An 18,470-nucleotide genomic window follows, 5' to 3' on the forward strand; every position below is an offset into this window, starting at 1 on the left:
CTTGGGTGAAACTAAGTGGAGGTCCGAACCGACTGATGTTGAAGAATCAGCAGATGAGTTGTGGTTAGGGGTGAAATGCCACTCAAACCCAGAGCTAGCTGGTTCTCCCCGAAATGTGTGAGCACCCTAAAATGGTGAAACATTCAAAATACCATAAATTGCCCTTTAAGAATTTTGTAAATTACAATTGAACCAAAAGAAGCTAAAGTATTTAACCATATTTTTATTTTGAATGAATTTAATATTTAAAATTATAGAAAAAAACAAAAACAAAAACTCCCATGTTAGTGGTAAGAGGCTAGTATATATAAAGTCAAAAGGCAAAAACGATGAAACATTCATAAATTCCAAAATTGTCCTCATGTCCTAAACAAGGCTAAATAACTGCCCATAAAAATAAGGTCAAAAACATAATAATGTAGAATTCCACCTCAACAATGATTCCGACCTTTGGATGAAAACACCCACACTTTAAATTAATTTTCACCCTTTAGATTAAGCATCCCGCAATTACTGCTCTAGATAAAAAAAAAAAAATATATATATATATATATATATTTAAAAAAAAAAAAAAAAAAAAATCAATCAACAACTACTCCAGATAGGATTTGGATTCACTCCGAACCTTAGTATCCGGAGCCTTCAAATCTGAACCACTGATTGCTGTGCAAGTCAAATTACGGCCATTGGTTGTGTGGTTGGCCAAGAAAATGAATTATTGGAGACCGTTGAATTCAATTTGTACGGCCTAGATTTGTGGACTTAGAGGCTACGAAAACTAACTTCCGGAGAGGATCCGAGTCCCTCCAAATAGAATTAAAGCACTCCAAATTAGCAGTTGCACAAACCGGAGATGGAACCGCCATCTGTCACACGTTCTCGATCCCCACAATGCATACAAAAGAGTAAATTGCATAATTTTCTTGAACAATATTATCCTTATCTTGGCTAGATTTTTGAAATGGGTTTTCGCTAGAAATTTTCACTTTCTGCTTCAATCCAGGTACTCTATGCTTAATTGAATTGTTCATCATGACCTTATTTTTCATATATACTAATTTGGAGTATTTTACTTGATTGTCATTTGAACTATTCGAAATTATTTATATTTACCAGAGACATTTAAGGAGTCACTGAATTACCAGTTGTTATTTCTGTTTTACTAATGCTTTGGGGTAATGCGTGAATTGAATTCTGTTGTTTAAACTAATACTTGTTAATCACTTTTGTGTTCCATACAGACCCCTTCCTCCGCGCTTCCGTATGATTTCTTCATCTGAAACCTGCAATCCAAAAAATAAACGTGAGGATTTACACAAATCGGTGAGTATTTCCCCAACTCCTTATTCAATTTATGTTTTTTTATTCCATTTTCTGCACACTATTTTTTCCATCTTTACTTCTTTGTCCCTAGACCATCTCCAATGGTTGGGCTAAAAGTCAAATTTTTTAGCCCGAAAAATTTAGCTTTTAGCCCAAAAACAGTTTTTCTACTCCAACCATTCTATCCTAAAATTTTAGCCCGAGATTATTAAAGAATGAATTTAGGCTATTTTTTTTGTTAAATTAAATTTTTTTAAAAAAAAATAAATATGTAGACTATCGTAAATTAATTTTATGAACATTTTAATCTAAAAAAATTTAAATTCCGATAAATATTGGGTAGAGTCTACCCCGATCTCTGGGCTAAATTTCGGGGGGAATTTGGCATTGGTTTAGCATTTAGCATTTAGCTCAAAATTTTCCCTTGGGTTGGAGTGCGTTTGGGGGGAAATTTTGGGTGGTAATTTGGCTTTTAGCCCACCATTGGAGTTGGTCTTAGGTACCTTCCATCACTCTCTCTCTCTCAGTTATTGCAATGAAGAAGAACACGCGCTCACTCTTTTACATCTGAAAAGACAAAGGGGTGTGATATTCACACATCTTATTTTACTTCTCACACATTCTTCTAATTTTCGACCGTCGGATTGGAAGATTTACAGAAGATCAACGGACATAAATGAATAAAGGGTGTGAGAGAAGTAATTTGTGTAGTGTGAATAGCACACCCCAAGACAAAAACCCCTGAAATCACTAACCTTGAGGAACCATTTGGTAAGCATTTTCCCCGCTTCTCTGTGTCAGATTTTCTGTGTTTTTCTTGGTTTTTGGGGGTTTGTTCAAGTTCTTGAGGGACCTGAAGTCTGTTAAATGACTCTCTGGTTTCCATCTTTGACGCCGTTTGGTTCCGACTGTTTTGTTTTCATCTTGTTTCCTGTTCGGTCTGATTTGTGTTTTCGGATAGTCTAATAAATAATTTTTGGTTAATTTTGAAGTTTTTTATATTTTGAGTGGAGCCCTGGTTTCAGATGATTTATCAGATTAAAGTTTTCTGTAAGTGGTTTTACAGCGATTCCTTGGTGGTTAATTTCTTGGTTTCGGATTAAAAGTTTTCTGCAAGTGGATTCGGGTTAAAAGTTTTCTAAAGGTAATTTCTTGGCGGGTTTTGTATATACTGCAATGAATTGTGGGTGATTATGTTAGTGGCGTTTGTATTTGAGCTTGGGCTTGATGGGGTTTTGTTCGTGATGATTGGTCGTTGGTTATGAACTTAGAATCTTAGATTTTGTTTTTTGATTTGGTTAATTAAATGGGATTTTGTGTAATGTACCACTACGATTAGTACTTTGTTTTTGGGTGGTGAGAAAATATGAGGAAAATCAATAAACAATTGTTGTGTTCTTTGTTGACTTTATAAGATTTGGAATCTTCATGGAAGAACAAGGAAAAAAAAATCCGCAAAAGAACAAGATTAGTCAAATTCTCCCACCGTTTCATTTTAAAGATGTTTACAGCCTTAGGAACCTACTACTTTCATTATGTGCCAAGCTCTTAAATGGGTGTCTTTTGGGAGCTAATGAAATGGACTTGGTCAATTTTATTGATTACTGTCTAAGAAATGGATTGTCAACTGTAGACTCTAAAGCTAAGAAATGTGGCTTTTTCAAAAATTCATGCATGTCCACCATAACTAAATCAAGTAATCCGTTGTGTCCATATCTTTTTCAATCGGACCATAAATGTCTCAGAATACACTTTATACTGATTTCATTTAAGTTCATCTCTGCCATATAATTGCTTTGGGAGTTTACTGGAATTTAATTTAATTCCTCTGTATTTCATATTGTTGTTCGTCTCTCTTTGCACACTTCCCGCTTACAATTGAGATCAAATTGGTATGGTCAGATTTTTCGGGGAAAACCTTTTCTCTTCGTCCCTGCTCTATATTTTCATGTTTTAATTGTCTCTTTTCTTTTTTATGTTTCAGATAGAAATTATGGGTACTCTATACGGAAAGAAAGTTATCCAGATAAACATAGAAAACGGAAGTGACTACTTGATTTCTATGGCAACTGGAAGCGGCAAGTCTTATATTTGCTTTGTATGACATTTTATTTTTTGTTTGATGTGTATAATTTAATGAAATGCCTGCGAAAAACAATTATGTTGCTTGTTTGGTAGACTTTTTCTACTAAATAAAATGTTTGACAAGAAAAATTCTGAGCAAAAGATGTCTGTCATTGAGAAATCCTTCTCTTTGCATTCTTTTTTATGGAGAACTTCTTTGCATGGATGGCTGCCGTTTCAAACTCTTCTGGTTAGATGAGTTGTACTTGCTTTACTCTTTGTAGATATAACATGAAATTTAGACATACACTTTATGCATGTATAGGTAAAAACTAAAAGAGAGAATTTATCGTTTTTATAGCTTAATCCTAATGTGGTCGTTCCTACTTTTAGGTTCCTTTGTGATTCTGATGCATTAAAGTTTTAGAACAAACACCAGCGGAAAAATTGTTATATAGCTTTTTGCCTTTTAATTGGTGCTTTGGTTGAACCTGGTGCAGGATTTCTTGCATCTGTCATGACCAGAACCTCACCTTCAATTGAGTATGCCTACATGCCCTTTGATTTGAGTGAAAATTTATGCTCCAAAATAATAAAAGAGTAGCATGGCATACTATGGTTCATGGACTTTAGGTACTATGGTTCATGGACTTTAGGTAGGAACTTGCACCCAAAATCTCATGTTGATTGACGATTACATGAATAACATGTAAGTCATTACTTCATGCACAGTAAACACGAATAACATATAAGTCATTACTTTATACAAAGTAAAAACAAAAAACATAAGAAATTTTTAGGATGTGCATGATATAAAGTATCTCCCTTGCACAATGCATTAATTAGGAATTACAGAATATGACAACATTGAATAGTATAAGAACTGCAAGAGTGGACAGGTAGAAGAGAAAAGGGGGAAATTACACAGTGGAATAATGCCAACATTGAATAGTATAACCTTGGAATCGTGGACGAAAGACAAAAGAGGGAATATGCAACCCAAGAGCTGAGGACTGAACCGTGAGGGTGGGGCGGGAAGACTCGGATCGATGTGATACCAAGAAAGAGGTACGCCGTGCATAAGTTTGTGAAGAATAATATAGTTGATCATTAGCATTCCTTATTGATCTACTAATTAATGAAAAATAAGTCCAAAACAGAAATATATGGCTAATTAGTAATTTTTTTATTAATTTATAGCTGATGCTAAAATCTGGGGATTTAGTTCGGTCCGAGGCTAGCTTAGGAACAGGGTAATTCTATAACTTTGACATAGTTTTGTTTGGGGTGGTTTCGTTGAGAGTATAAATCTCATGTCGGGGAATTGAAATCCTTGCACCTCTCTATCTAAGATGTTGAGACTCTTCCCCTATTCCTTTTAACAATATCAAGATCAACAACGTGCAACACCTGTCTTTAGCAACAAAGCTCATTTGACATATTGCCCTATCAGGCCACATTAAGAAACAAAGTTTTTGCTTTAGCTCTAATGGACTTGTAGTTCAGTTGATTAAGATCATTCAACTCCTGCACTTGAGGTCCCAAGTTCAATTCCGCCTCCCCATTCGCTTGAATGAAGAAAGAAGAAAACCAAAGTTTAATTTGAGCTTATTATTTTTATGTTTTGCTTATATAACAAAAGCAGGACAGGTAGAGGATTGGTTAAAGGACAAGTAATTGTTGAGTATGACTTATAGGATCAATTAGCTAATTGACTGTTGATCTGTCAAGATTAGTTTTCTGTTTCCGTTCATATGTGGTAAAAAAAATCACCAGTTAATCAGCCAGACATCACCGATATGCGGCCTAGGGATCCGAAGGTTCAAACTGCAGTCTCATTCACTCTAACAGAAGAGTTTAAGAAAAAATGAAAAACCTAAATATATGAAAGTGGAACATTCATTACAATATTTAAAATTTAGAAATATAGGATTATTGTTCACCGTGACTTGAAAGGTAAGAGTGGGATTTCATGCATTTGTGATGAAGCAGCACCACCATCCACTGCAGGCCCTCTATCAGTTGAGCTTGAAATAACATCCCATGGCTCAACTGATTCAGTCCTCACATATTCAACCTCTTCGTAATTCTTTCCACCATGAGAAGTAGCCTTTCCGGCCATTTGAACCCACTCCAGCTCTGCCGTGACCTCTCTCATTGTAGGGCGTTTTTGTCCACTTAAATTCAAGCACCTCCTTGCAAGGTTAGCAACTATTGCGATATCTGCTTTAGACCCTCCCTTCACAACTTGAGCATCAAGAATGTCAGACAGACGATCTTCCTGCATCGAAATAATGAAGTATGTAGCAAGACTTCTGCCTTGTTCTTGTGGCCGGCTAAAAGAAATTGGTTTTTGTCCCGTTAACAGCTCAACAAGGACCACTCCAAAGCTATACACATCACTTTTATCCGTAAATTGGCTTGACTGGAAGTATTCCGGGTCCAAGTAACCAAATGTGCCATGTACAAGTGTGGTAAGGTGAGTTTGGTCAATGGCAACTGATCTTGAAGTTCCAAAATCGGCAACTTTCGCTCTGTATTTTGCATCCAAGAGTATGTTGGTAGACTTGATGTCCCTGTGATAAATGGGAAGGGCAGCTGAGGCGTGTAAATAGAAAAGGGCTCCCGCAATTTCTGTGGCAATTCGTAAACGAATTTCCCATGTAAGTGGAAACTCCTCTTTCTGCTCATGGATATACTGGGAAAGTGTTCCATTCGGAATAAATTCATAAACCAAAAGCGGAACTTCAGTCTCCAAGCAGCAACCCAATAGTTGAACAACATGTCTGTGGTTGATTTGTGAAAGAATTACAACCTCATTGATGAAAGCTGAAAGTTGGCTTTCATCAATAATTGTGGACTTTTTGACGGCAACAATTTTACCATCAGCCAACATGCCCTTGTACACAGTACCTTGGCCTCCATGCCCAAGAATTCTATCGACGTTGAAATTGTCGGTAGACTTCTCCAACTCCTCCGACTTGAACAACTTGATTTTATCCACATTACCTTCACCTGGAGATAATTGTTGCTCTAATAATAAACCACCATTTCGTTTGAAGAAAACTTGCTTGCGTTTTATGTTCTTCCTTTTCTTCAGGACTTTGAGTATCCACCATGCGCTGACAAGCAGTAACAGTAACAATAGTCCCACGCCCGCACCAAGACCTGCGTAACGTTAAATTGAAGTTTTGTAGATTACTCTAGGATAACTCACTTCCGCATCGGTACTTTCGAGTCCTCTCGGTGTAGGACTCATTCTTTTATTCATTCAATTTTATATTATTTTTTTTAGTGTTCTAGATTAAATATGTGCTCTGAACACGTCTTTTAAATGCATATTCATTATATTTTAAATTTATAAGTCTTATCTATTCCTTGTAACTAAAAGATAAAAGAGATAATAAAAAAAATAAAAGAAGAGTAGACGATTATCATCAAGATGAGTGGGTGGAAAAAGGGAGGAAAAAGGGATTGGGGAAAATGGGAGTGCAAATGGAAGAAGAGGAATAAAAAAAAAAGAATAAGGGGGAAAAAGGAGCAGTCAAAAGACAAAAGGGGGTAAAAAGGAGAGAGAACAGGGAAGAAATTGCGGGACGAATTTGGTATACATTTATGGTTAAGGTTTTTTAGTAGTAGACTTCTACCATGCCCATACCTGGCCATTATCACTGGAGTAAACCAAGAACACCATGAATAAAGTAGTAGACCAAGTCACATGAATAAAGCAATAGAGACCATTTGATTTGGTATTGTCAAATAATATATCTATTTCTATGTTCATTATGTTACAATGTTGTTGTAGTAGTTTAATCAGATACAATATAAGCTTGCATTTTTTATCGGTGGTGTGTCGGCGATACTTAAAATAAAACAAACTAATATTTTAACTATAGTTAACACTAGAAACTATTTCATGTGTTTATCCAGGATTTTAATCTTTGGTTTACAATTTGAAATTTGTGCTTTTCAAGTTTTTGGCTCAAAAAATTATGCCTAATGAAATCAGTATTGTTCTATAGTGTATTCGGTATTCATTTCTTCTTAATCATAAATTTAATTAGCTGAATATTAATTACCTTAACACTTTCCTCCGTGTTAATTATCAATTTACAAACTTAACAACCCTTCACAAAGTCACATTTCAACCAACGTTTTTTGACACCCTAGAGGACAACTTTAACCTTTGAATTACAACTACATTGATTCTTACAATTACTACATTACCAGGTCAAAAATGAACCATCTGTTTCCCTATATGTTTGTACCTTGCTGTAAATATGATGGATACACATACATGTCTGTAAAACTTTTTACAACTTTTATACATACATTTTTAAAAGCCGCAGCAATGCACGGGCACAATTACTAGTTACATCTATGTGGAAGGCGTCCATTCTTTATTAAGAAAACTGTAATACCTTGAAAATTTAAATATATGAATAAGATATTCATAATTATGAATATGCGGAAAGAATCAAGAATTTATATTAATTTATTTGAGTTAGCTTCCATCTTTTATATCCCAAATACACCCAAGAGATGCACGTTAACAGGGATACGAGGCCTACGCTGATTCCTACATATCCAACAAATTAATTGTAAACCCTGGTAGTTATAAACATCTTTTTTTATCACATCCCTAACGAAGTTTGGATTCTTTAAGAACATGTAGACAAGCATTGAATCACTTGTTACCATATATATATACATGCTTACCAACGACAATATGGATAACAAAGGTCCGATCAGGGGTGCAACCTTCTCCGTCTTTTCTACCATCACCATGGTACCCCTTGTGGCAAGAACAAGTATGGCTTCCCACTGTATTTATACATTTTTGCTTGCATGTATTGAGCTCTGGAGCCTCACATTCATCAATGTCTGCAAAACAACATATTTAATCCATGCCTGGAAATTAAGCATGTTATTTTAATTAGTAGTACTAATAAAGTGAAATAGAACTACCATAGCAGTCATTTAGGTATGGATTCCCTTGGTAACCGTCCTTGCACTTGCAGCGATACCCGGATCCGTTCTCGACATCAGAACACATGGTGTTGCCCTGACATGTGTAATTCATCGCTTGTTTCTTCTCAACAACGTTAGAGCAGGTCTCATTTCCAACTGACCAATCGAGTACCACCGGAAGTTGTGTATTTATCAAATAATCCGACCGCAACATATTGGAGAAGAAGTTGAACTTGCCCCCTTGGACAACGAAGGAAAAACTGCAAGGATTAAAGGAGTGCACATTCGAATGATTTTTAAAACTCGTTGCACTCACCTCGAAAGAAGTCATTCCTTGAGCAATTGGTGTTTGACAACAGCCGATACCAGTGCAGGAACCATTGGCAACGTAGTCAATGCTGCCACACACTGTAGTGCACCCACCAGTGTATCCGTAGTTTCCATTTTTGTCTCCCATAATGTACCCATTGGTGTCACAACCAACTGCGACAAACACGTTGTCGGTGTTTGATATGAAGAAACTGGAAAGAGAGAGAAAATTGGTAAGGCCGTCAATCGGCTTGCCTGATTTATAGTAACATTGTACGGCTGGGTATAGGGTAATGTAAAGCTTCCCATCCACGGATATGTTTGTGACAATAATATTACTCTTTCTAAGAAATGGGTTTGGGGGGTCATAATGTGTGCTATTACAAGTAATGAGGAAATCCTCATTTAAGTAACAGCCCTTTTTTGTACCAAATGGATATGGGATGCTAACATTCCCACATTTGTCTTGACAACCCAGCTTGACTTCTACTTCACCGGGAGGAGGAGGAGAAGGAAGAGGTGGAGAGGTTAATTGTGTTTGGGCTGAAGTGGCTGCCGCTAATAGTACCTCTATTACCATTAGGAGGATGATAAGTTGCAGTAGCACTTTTTGTTTGCTCATGGTCATGGCTTCTAAGTTTTTCTTGTTAAAAAAAAATGAGATGTTTTTGTCCTTTTATTGGTAGGGAGGAGGAAGACTTGGAGACGAAGACTTGGAGAGAAGACTTGTGGATTGATTGAGCAAACCTTGGAGAGGATTCCTACCATAACTTAGTTATGACGTGTTAAAAATTCTTTCGGGACGTGGTTCTACAAGTCATTACTGGGAATCAAGGTGGTTGAAAGAGTCCACCATGACTTTAAACGTAGTCTACAAGTCATTGCTGGGAATTAAGGTGGTTGAAAGAGTCTTCCATGACTTATGGCTTGGTAAAGAAGCACAACCAGTGAATATTCAAAACTAGATGTATGAGTCTTCGAGGGCCCTACTGATAGAAGTTTCTTTCTGTTTTGTCCAGGTCAATCACTAAAATCAATGTCCATGCTTGTACACATGACTAGTCACCACTTAGTACTACGATCTAGTGGTATTCATTTTCATTTATAAGTGAGAGGTCTTAGGTTTATTCTCGTCAAAAGCAAATTTGAACCACATTATTATAGCAAGCCCATTATAAAGCTTATCCCACTCCCTTAGTATAGATATATCATTTTTTTCAAAAAAAGACATGACTAGTCGAGTCTATTTAGTCAGCTATACTTGCCAAAGCTGTTGCAATCATTACTAATGTTAGGGCTTTGTTTGGTGTATCGGATTGGAATACTCACTAGACTGGAAGTAAGTTGAATGAAGAACTGAATGTAAACTTCTAAACTGTATATGTTGAAGGTAAAAAATGAATTAGTCACAAACTTCGAATAAGGGATCAATTACGCTAGTTGATATGTACTAGCTGATCAACCAAAGTACTTAATTTTCTGCTGGGCCAATGTAAATTGCGATGGGTTTTATCATTGTGTTTCTTACGTTTTGAAGAATTCAAACAAAGCCAGAAGCAGTTCTACCCCTGCTTTTGAAAACAACGTTTTATTTCATAGCACAGTAACTCCAAGCTAGCCCTTAGGGTGGTGGATGATTGAGGATCCTCTTCTTTGTGAGAATCCGGGAATTCGTGAATCGTGTCTGTTCATCGTACATCGTGCGGTCATAAATCATTTTAAATTTTTTTATTTAAAATTGAACACAAACAGTACCTGAAGAAAACTGACCGCACAATGTACGATGAATGTACATGATTCACATATCTCCATAATCCCCACAAAGATGATCCAAATTCGTGGTGGATAAACCACTTTGGAGTCTAAACTGGGATATTACGGTTACCAGCTAATGCCCTTAATAGGTGGAAAACAGTTAGGGTCCAGAAAAGCCCTATTACCACTCACCAGTAAAAGTAAAAGGTTCTCGTGTGAGTAGAAGCTCTTCTTTGGTTTTCGTCCATGGCTTCTTAGGTAGGCAGTTCATCCTTATACCTTTAATATGCGTCTATTATATGCTTCATCTTCAAGTAACGCTTATCGATACTTCCTCACCTTCTTAATGTAAATAATATTTTTAGTTCAAAAAAGTAATGGTTATCGATTAACTACTTCTCTAATTATGATATATGTGATTAATGACTTGCTAATAAATTAGGGATTTACTATGTATGTGATCTAACACTCCAAATTTCGACCCATGAGGAAATCAAGATGATGATGAGTTCGCTGCCTTGTTACTAACTCATTGTGACGGCATAACTCTGGCCAGGGCGTATTATCCCGTTACGATACAGCTTAGACTGCTTTACAAATGTAGTTTTCCACCTTTTCGTTTCTCTTGTCTGATCAGCTCTTCTTTTTCTGTGAAGCAATTGGGATCATAGTAAAAATTGCCAACGTAACTCCAAATGTTTTAACTCCCTGCTGCAACCACCTACAGTAGCAGCTTCATCCTGCAACCAGGAACGAAGCGGAAGCTATGTTATCACTCATGAGTTTTTAGTAAACTTGTTAGCTGTCGTCAGAGAATGCTTCCATCTCTCTCTGATCGAACCAGCCTGTTAATCAACTCGTGGAGCTACTAACAGGAAAGGAGGCGTTTTTGTTTGACAGGCCAGAAGAAGAGAGAAATTTGGCTACGTATTTTCTTTCTGCATCGAGACAGGATCGCTCGGAACTTCTCAATGATTGTATTGTAAATGAGGCAAATGTTAAGCAGGTGAAGGAAGGTTCTAGGCTTGCAGAGAGGTGTTTGATAGTAAAAGGAAAAGAGGGGCCAACCGTGAAGGAAGTGGCAATGGAACATTGGTACTAGAGGGACTGAGAAGAGTGCAGGTAATGCATCCGTGGGTTCTTGATGGATCTAATCTAGGAGAGACCGATTATTTTCTCGGTGGAATATCGTCGGAAAATGTTAGCTACGGAGGAGGTGAGCATACAAGCTCCGGGTATGATACCATGAGGAATTACAATATACCATTACCAGCAGGAAGTGGTGGGAGATGACCGGCTACATGTGGTGAACAACACAACCCATTCTATTTTATGTATACAGGGATTCAATGCTTTTCCTAGCTAGGGTTACTGAGTCTCTTCTACAAGGAACCCTATTTCTTTTCTTTTTGGTTTGCTTTGGTTTTCTTTTTGGTATGCATGAGACGATCTAATCAGACGCAGAGGCCCTTCCTAAGATAGTTAGTAAATTCGTGTACATAGGTATAACTAGATAGTTTTGCCCGCGCGTTGCTGCGGGATCACAAATTGTGTGAAAAATTTGTTTCAAAGATATAAAAGATTGTATGACAGAAAATGCTGAATAAATCTTTATATACGAAAGATTTGATTGATACAATCTATATACAAAAGATGATGTGCATGTGAAAAAGATTAATCTTACTTACATTCCTGCATTCTTACATTTTTCGAACTCACCTTCTTTAACTCCTCCACACTCAACAGGCACGAACCTTCATCTTTCTTGTTGGATTAAAAGCTGGCAAATCGCAGAGTTGAAACCATTTTCATGTTGTGCCTTGGCCTGTTCGTTAGTGCGGAACCGAGATTCAGATTACAACCTCACCAAAATCACACACAGTTGAATAGTTTAAAATACAAGAAATAAAGACACCGAGAAATTTACGAGGTTTGGCAAAAACCTGCCTACGTCCTCGGAGAGATATTGCTCTTCACTATGAGAAAAACAGTACAAGTTATACATGAGTTAAATCGACATAACCCAATCCCATAACCCTTGTACACACACTCACAGAATTTTCCCAAGAGCCTCACTCTAGCCCAAGAGTTCTTTCACAAGAGATCTTTCACTCTAGCTCTCTTGATTTCTCTCACCCATACCCATGGTAGAGCCAAATGCTCACACCATCTCTTTTGGATGCTTTCCTTCTCTCATCCGTATCCTTATTTTGCCAAATGCTCTTTTTTATGCTTTTTTTTAATCCAAGCCTTCTCCCACAAAACATGGCTTTGAAAAAACCACAAGACATGGCTTTGAAAAAGCCACAAAACATGGAGCAATTTAAGCCACAAAACAAGGCACAAAACAAGCCACAAAACAAGGAAACATTTGGCCATTATCCAACAATCTCCACCTTGGCCAAATTGTACCAAAGTCCATTGGCCTTACGTACCAGCATGCACACTCTGAAGCAACCTCGTTGGTCCTGTTCCGATTCAGTTACTGCCAATGCATGTGCAGCTGCTGCAAGCTAAAAATCACCATTTAGCTTCAGACAGGATCTCAACACATCCTCGTCTCCTCCAGCAGGTTTTCCTCCTCTTCATTGTCTGCAACCTGGAAACTCTGCAGCGAGCCTATTTCCAGCAACAACCCATCGAGCCAGACAAAATTCCCACACTTCCTCCTACCTCAGGACCTTCTCATCACCTGTGAATCCCATAGCTCCACCTGCTGCAAAACCCCTGCAACACTTGAGACTAAACATCACCAGGAGAAGTGTTGCTTCGAGTACCTAGAGGGCATACTCAAAGTCTTCCACCACAAACTTGCTAACCCGGCCTTGCACCCGTAGCACTGTGGACCCTTGCCTCCGGAACCGGATCCGAACCTGCTGTCTCTCTCAGATCCTCTTTCCAATTTTCTTCCACGATTTCAACCTTGAATAGCTTAAGCAGTCTTGTGCCCACCATCATCCATGGTCTCTTGTGTGTATCATTCCACACCAAAGAAGCTTGCACCTGCTCCAAACTTACTGTTTCTTTCCTTGCAGTAAAGTTTCACAAGGTTCTCGTACAAATCTGAAAGTGAGGTAAGAAGAAAGAGGCCTTTGTCTTCTTCCTCAACATCAACTTTCGCAGTTGATCCAAGCATCCCTAAACACGGCTTCCATTTCTTCAGGCTTCCATTACTCTCCTTTACCAAGAGCAAAACCGCCTCTCCCTTTAAACTGCTCAACTGAAAATTCCATGGTGAACAACAAATCTGGACCTCCAACGAACCAAAGCCCCCAACGATGCTCTGATACCAATTGTTGTGCCTTGGCCTGTTCGTTAGTGCGGAACCGAGATTCAGATTACAACCTCACCAAAATCACACACAGTTGAATAGTTTAAAATACAAGAAATAAAGACACCGAGAAATTTACGAGGTTCGGCAAAAACCTGCCTACGTCCTCGGAGAGATATTGCTCTTCACTATGAGAAAAACAGTACAAGTTATACATGAGTTAAATCGACATAACCCAATCCCATAACCCTTGTACACACACTCACAGAATTTTCCCAAGAGCCTCACTCTAGCCCAAGAGTTCTTTCACAAGAGATCTTTCACTCTAGCTCTCTTGATTTCTCTCACCCATACCCATGGTAGAGCCAAATGCTCACACCATCTCTTTTGGATGCTTTCCTTCTCTCATCCGTATCCTTATTTTGCCAAATGCTCTTTTTTATGCTTTTTTTTAATCCAAGCCTTCTCCCACAAAACATGGCTTTGAAAAAACCACAAGACATGGCTTTGAAAAAGCCACAAAACATGGAGCAATTTAAGCCACAAAACAAGGCACAAAACAAGCCACAAAACAAGGAAACATTTGGCCATTATCCAACATTTCATTCAGTTACAAAGTTGTAGAATCAAAATATCAATTTTATCAATTTACGAAATCACAAATATGTAGATTAAATTGCATGTAAAGAAATGTGTAAATAGAAAAGTATCAAATTGCAAAAGAAATGTTAACACAACACCACTACAATAATAAGAAATCTCAAATAATAACATCTACCACATATGATTTTTTAAAATGGATACCTGTAATAGATAACGTATAGCTTTTACTTGCTTACTGTTGTTAATGAGATACAAAACACAGCCAACAAAAGAAAACTAAACAGATACCAAAAGAAAGATTAAGCTCCCAATCAAGTATTTAAAGAAAGAGATGTAAAGGTAGTCAAATAACTAAAAAACATCAATGTTTCAAACTAATAACCATCACAAAATTATTCCACTCAAAGTCCCCTAAATAACACATCATGGGCATCCTGCCACAATTATCTGAGAATATATCATTGGTTACTGTTGAAAATATACTACATTATCTTGAATTGAAAGTACAAACAATGAAGAATGCACATGAAGAACACACAATTTCTTTGCAAAACAATTTTATAATGTTATAATGTTGAATTGGAAATTCAGAATGAACTTCATTAGTTCAATATGCAAAATTCAAGAATTTAATTACACTGAAAAATGAAAATCACGAAGCAACGAAGAAGCAAGCAAACTACAAAATTCAGGTACCGTTTGGTACGTGGGACGGGACGGAACAGAGTGGGACAAGGCGTTCCGTCCCACGTTTGGTGCGCCTAAAACGGGTGGAACGAGCTGTTCCACGGGACGAGTTTTGGGTGAATTTTCGTTCCGCCTCATCCCCCTGGAACGACTCGTTCCACATCTGTGGAACACAAAATTATAACATCTCCGTCTCCTTCTTCTTCCTCCTTGTTTCCATCCGAGGGCATCTTTGCTCCCGCTCCGTTCCGTTCTGTCTTGTCCCGTCCCGTCCCGTCTGCATACCAAACGATACCTCAAAGAACCAAACATGCCAGAACTGAAACATTAAAAATAGCATTTACCTATTTCAAAGATAAAAAATCCCAGATATCAGTATATTAGCACTCCCTGCAAAACACCAAAATCAGAAAATTAGAAAAATCTAATTTGATATCATTGTATCTTAAGAAACCACCAAATTTCCAATCAAAGAAAAAGTAATAAAAACCCCTGCATAAAATAATCAGAAGATAAAAGCTCAAATTTGTAAAGCATTTGTGCAAAGTACTTATTAGAGGAACTTACATATGGATGAAAGTGTTGGTCCCTTGTATCATGTTAGAGCAGCATTAGCTGGAATTTACGAATATAATACATTCTGAGCATTCGAATGATTCACTTTGCACAAAACCTAATCATCCAACTGTGCAGAAAAATAAAAAATGCACAATGATAACTTTGAATCTATAGTACTACAATAAAGAAGGGAGAAAAAGTTACTTATTACAACCCCAGTTTTTATTGGTGTCATTACCCCCAATCTTGTACTATATACCAAGGTACTGAAAACATACTGTTTCACATTTAATTACACTGTTTCACATTCAACTGTGCACACATAAAATTAGTATCAAATTTATTTCAATCATGGCTCAATGGTGTAAGGATTCTTTATCGTTGGTTTTAACTTCGACAAATTTTTTCATCATTACGGCTTTATTTTTTTCTATTGGATGGAATAGTACTTTTAGGGAACAAATAAAATTCACAATGTTGATGCTCATTGTTAGTGCAACAAACTTTTTTATTAGACATTTCAATTCCGCTTGAAGTAAAAGAACTATGGCTTCCTTGTATGTTTAAACTTTTCTGGGTGGTTCTAGTTGCTTTGCGCATTGTATTTACAAAATTACAACCCAAAGCAACAAATAGGTAGCTGGGTAAAAACAAAAGCAATCACTAATACCATCACATAAAATAAATGCAAACCAAGAATATGTAGAACAATATAAATAAGGAATTTCAAAACATTATAGCAGAAAATCAATTACATGCAACTTGTCTTTAAACACTCTTTAAATGTAGAAAACAAAACTAACCTTTTTTGTAGTAGCGATGATAAGGAATGAAAAACCAAAACAACACCTGCTAAAAAATACAAAAAAGAAAAGTCAAAAATGAAAAAAATAAAAATAAATCAATCTTCAAAACCATATGCAAAATAGCGGATTTGTGTCATCATCATTATCCTCACCATTATCATTATCATTACCCACTTGCAATTCCTTGCTGTCTGGTTTCAAATTACTCTTAATTCTCATCCGAGTTAATGGGTTTTGAATCGCCACCAACTTCTACAATTCCCAAATCACAAAATTCTAGTAAAGGATATGCCAAAACACAAATTCAAAATTCAATTTCTTTTTGGACAGGACAATAGAAAGATTGAGACTTTTTTTACTTCTACAGTTCTACACACTTTCGAGCTCTAAATTTTCTCGGAAACAAACAGAAAGTCAAAGAAGTTGTACCTGGTCCAAGAGAAGAGCAGTGCTAGCAGAGATCTCTGGTGAGAAACTTAATAAGATGGACCAAACCGTTGAACAAAGAAACCCAATGATACTAAAAGAACGATAATCAACCATAACAATTGTAGTTGTTAACAATAAATGTAAAAACCCAGAACCATTAACCTTCCTTAAAAATATGAACTATTGTCCTTATTACTATGTATTTAACCAGATCGCAAACAATCTCATTAGATCTCATGATATCATGAGGGGCCATAAATGAAGGAAGATTTGTGAAAAACAAGTTCATTTGAGCAACATCAACAACATGCAATTAACAATTAAAAGGCGGAATCATGTTTATATGCACTCAAAAACAAAACTTAACCCATGAACTTCAAAGCCTAGTAGATAGGTGAACCAAGACTCAACTCAAAACAAAGTGAGTTGAGAAATCAATACCTTTGTAGATTCCTCTTTGCATAAGCAAAGGCTAATCACCCAAAGAGAGGGCCTTCATTCCTTGCATCTTAGATCCATGGATTTGGATGGATGAAAAGGTTTCTCCAAGTTCCCAAAATTGAGAACCTCTAAGTCTCCACACCAAGGTAAGATTGGAGAAGAAATGAGTGACCTTGAGGAAGTAAGATTGCTAGATGTTTTCCTCAAGAGTGGCCGGCCATTTTAGAGAGAAAGGAGAGTTTGTTCTTATCTTTACTCCTTAGAAAAACCCTAAGGATGAAATGGCTATAAAGATGTCTTTATACCACCTCACAATGGAGTGGCAAACTTGCAATTAAGCCAAGTTCACTACCCTCCTCTAAATGGCCGAATTTAAGGGGATTTATTGGGCTATTTGGGCCTTTGTGAATCATTATTCATTAAGTTGTCATACAACTTAAGTCAATGGACTTGACGTTCGAAGCCCATTGGGCCTTAAGGTCCAAAACTATCCCAAGGTCTTTAACGAACTTATTCGTTTGATTAATTAACATATTAATTAATCCTTGCCATAAATAATTAAACCATTTAATTATTCTTACTCATCTCTGTTGAATCTTCAATCTTTACCTTACACGGTGTACGATCCATTAGGTTCCTTTTAGCGAGGCAGTGGGCGATTCAAACTCTTTCAAATCGATTGTGAATTGGAACTTACTTTCAATTCTCCCGTTAGTGATAATACACTTTTAGGGCTTCCACAAACCATGGTTGACGCCTAGCAGCATGTCATGGTTACCCAAGCTAATCAGAAGAGGTGGAGATCCTATTCAGTTTTAGGATTACAAATGCAATACGGTCTTTCTCTAATACAATACTCTTGACCACATTGTTTGGTTTGATAGTTTATTCATGTCTACTATCCAATGTGAGTCTTGTGCTTATATGATTACCTTGAATGTGATTTGGAACACATTCCAACATCTCATTCATACTCTGGCCAGAGATTCTAAATCATATCATAGAGTATTCTCCCTCAAACAGTTTGAAGGTTAGAGATCCCTTGTTGCGCATTCACTTGCCTCCATGGCTAAGTGGCTTAACCCCAACGATGCCGTGGACACCCTCCTGATGGAGTGACTTTGACATAATCAAAGATTAAGGACCTAACCACAAGACAACTGTGATGCCTCAGGTCAAAAGACTAATTTGCATTATCCCAACCATGAGTTCTCATGTGACATGAATATGAGCACTCTTCGTTGATCGTGTTC

The 18,470-nt window shown here is 37.1% G+C and overlaps 1 protein-coding gene and 1 long non-coding RNA gene across 2 annotated transcripts; both read right to left on the reverse strand.

The window, feature by feature from the left end:
- Positions 1 to 4,835: 4,835 nt before the first annotated feature.
- On the reverse strand, positions 4,836 to 9,295 carry LOC137718376 (wall-associated receptor kinase-like 8). Its single transcript, XM_068457913.1, has 3 exons — positions 8,356 to 9,295; positions 8,107 to 8,271; positions 4,836 to 6,555 (listed from the first exon to the last, which is right to left on the reverse strand). Exons 1-3 carry the CDS (start codon positions 9,293 to 9,295, stop codon positions 5,327 to 5,329), a joined length of 2,334 nt encoding a protein of 777 aa, XP_068314014.1. The 3' UTR covers positions 4,836 to 5,326.
- A 6,036-nt stretch (positions 9,296 to 15,331) lies between these two features.
- On the reverse strand, positions 15,332 to 17,008 carry LOC137716856 (uncharacterized). Its single transcript, XR_011065754.1, has 4 exons — positions 16,500 to 17,008; positions 16,345 to 16,390; positions 15,551 to 15,668; positions 15,332 to 15,373 (listed from the first exon to the last, which is right to left on the reverse strand). It is a non-coding gene; the product is annotated as an uncharacterized lncRNA (long non-coding RNA).
- Positions 17,009 to 18,470: the final 1,462 nt, after the last annotated feature.

This window comes from Pyrus communis, chromosome 15, assembly GCF_963583255.1.
Source record: "Pyrus communis chromosome 15, drPyrComm1.1, whole genome shotgun sequence".
NCBI classification, from domain to species: Eukaryota; Viridiplantae; Streptophyta; class Magnoliopsida; order Rosales; family Rosaceae; genus Pyrus; species Pyrus communis.

Excerpts from the sequence above, each read along its gene's own strand:
- LOC137718376 (XM_068457913.1), bottom strand. The coding sequence starts at position 9,295 with ATGACCATGAGCAAACAAAAAGTGCTACTGCAACTTATCATCCTCCTA. Across the intron at positions 8,272-8,355 it reads ATACCTAAATGACTGCTATG|ACATTGATGAATGTGAGGCT; the intron begins GTAGTTCTATTT and ends GTTGTTTTGCAG. Across the intron at positions 6,556-8,106 it reads TGTTATCCATATTGTCGTTG|GTCTTGGTGCGGGCGTGGGA; the intron begins GTAAGCATGTAT and ends AACGTTACGCAG.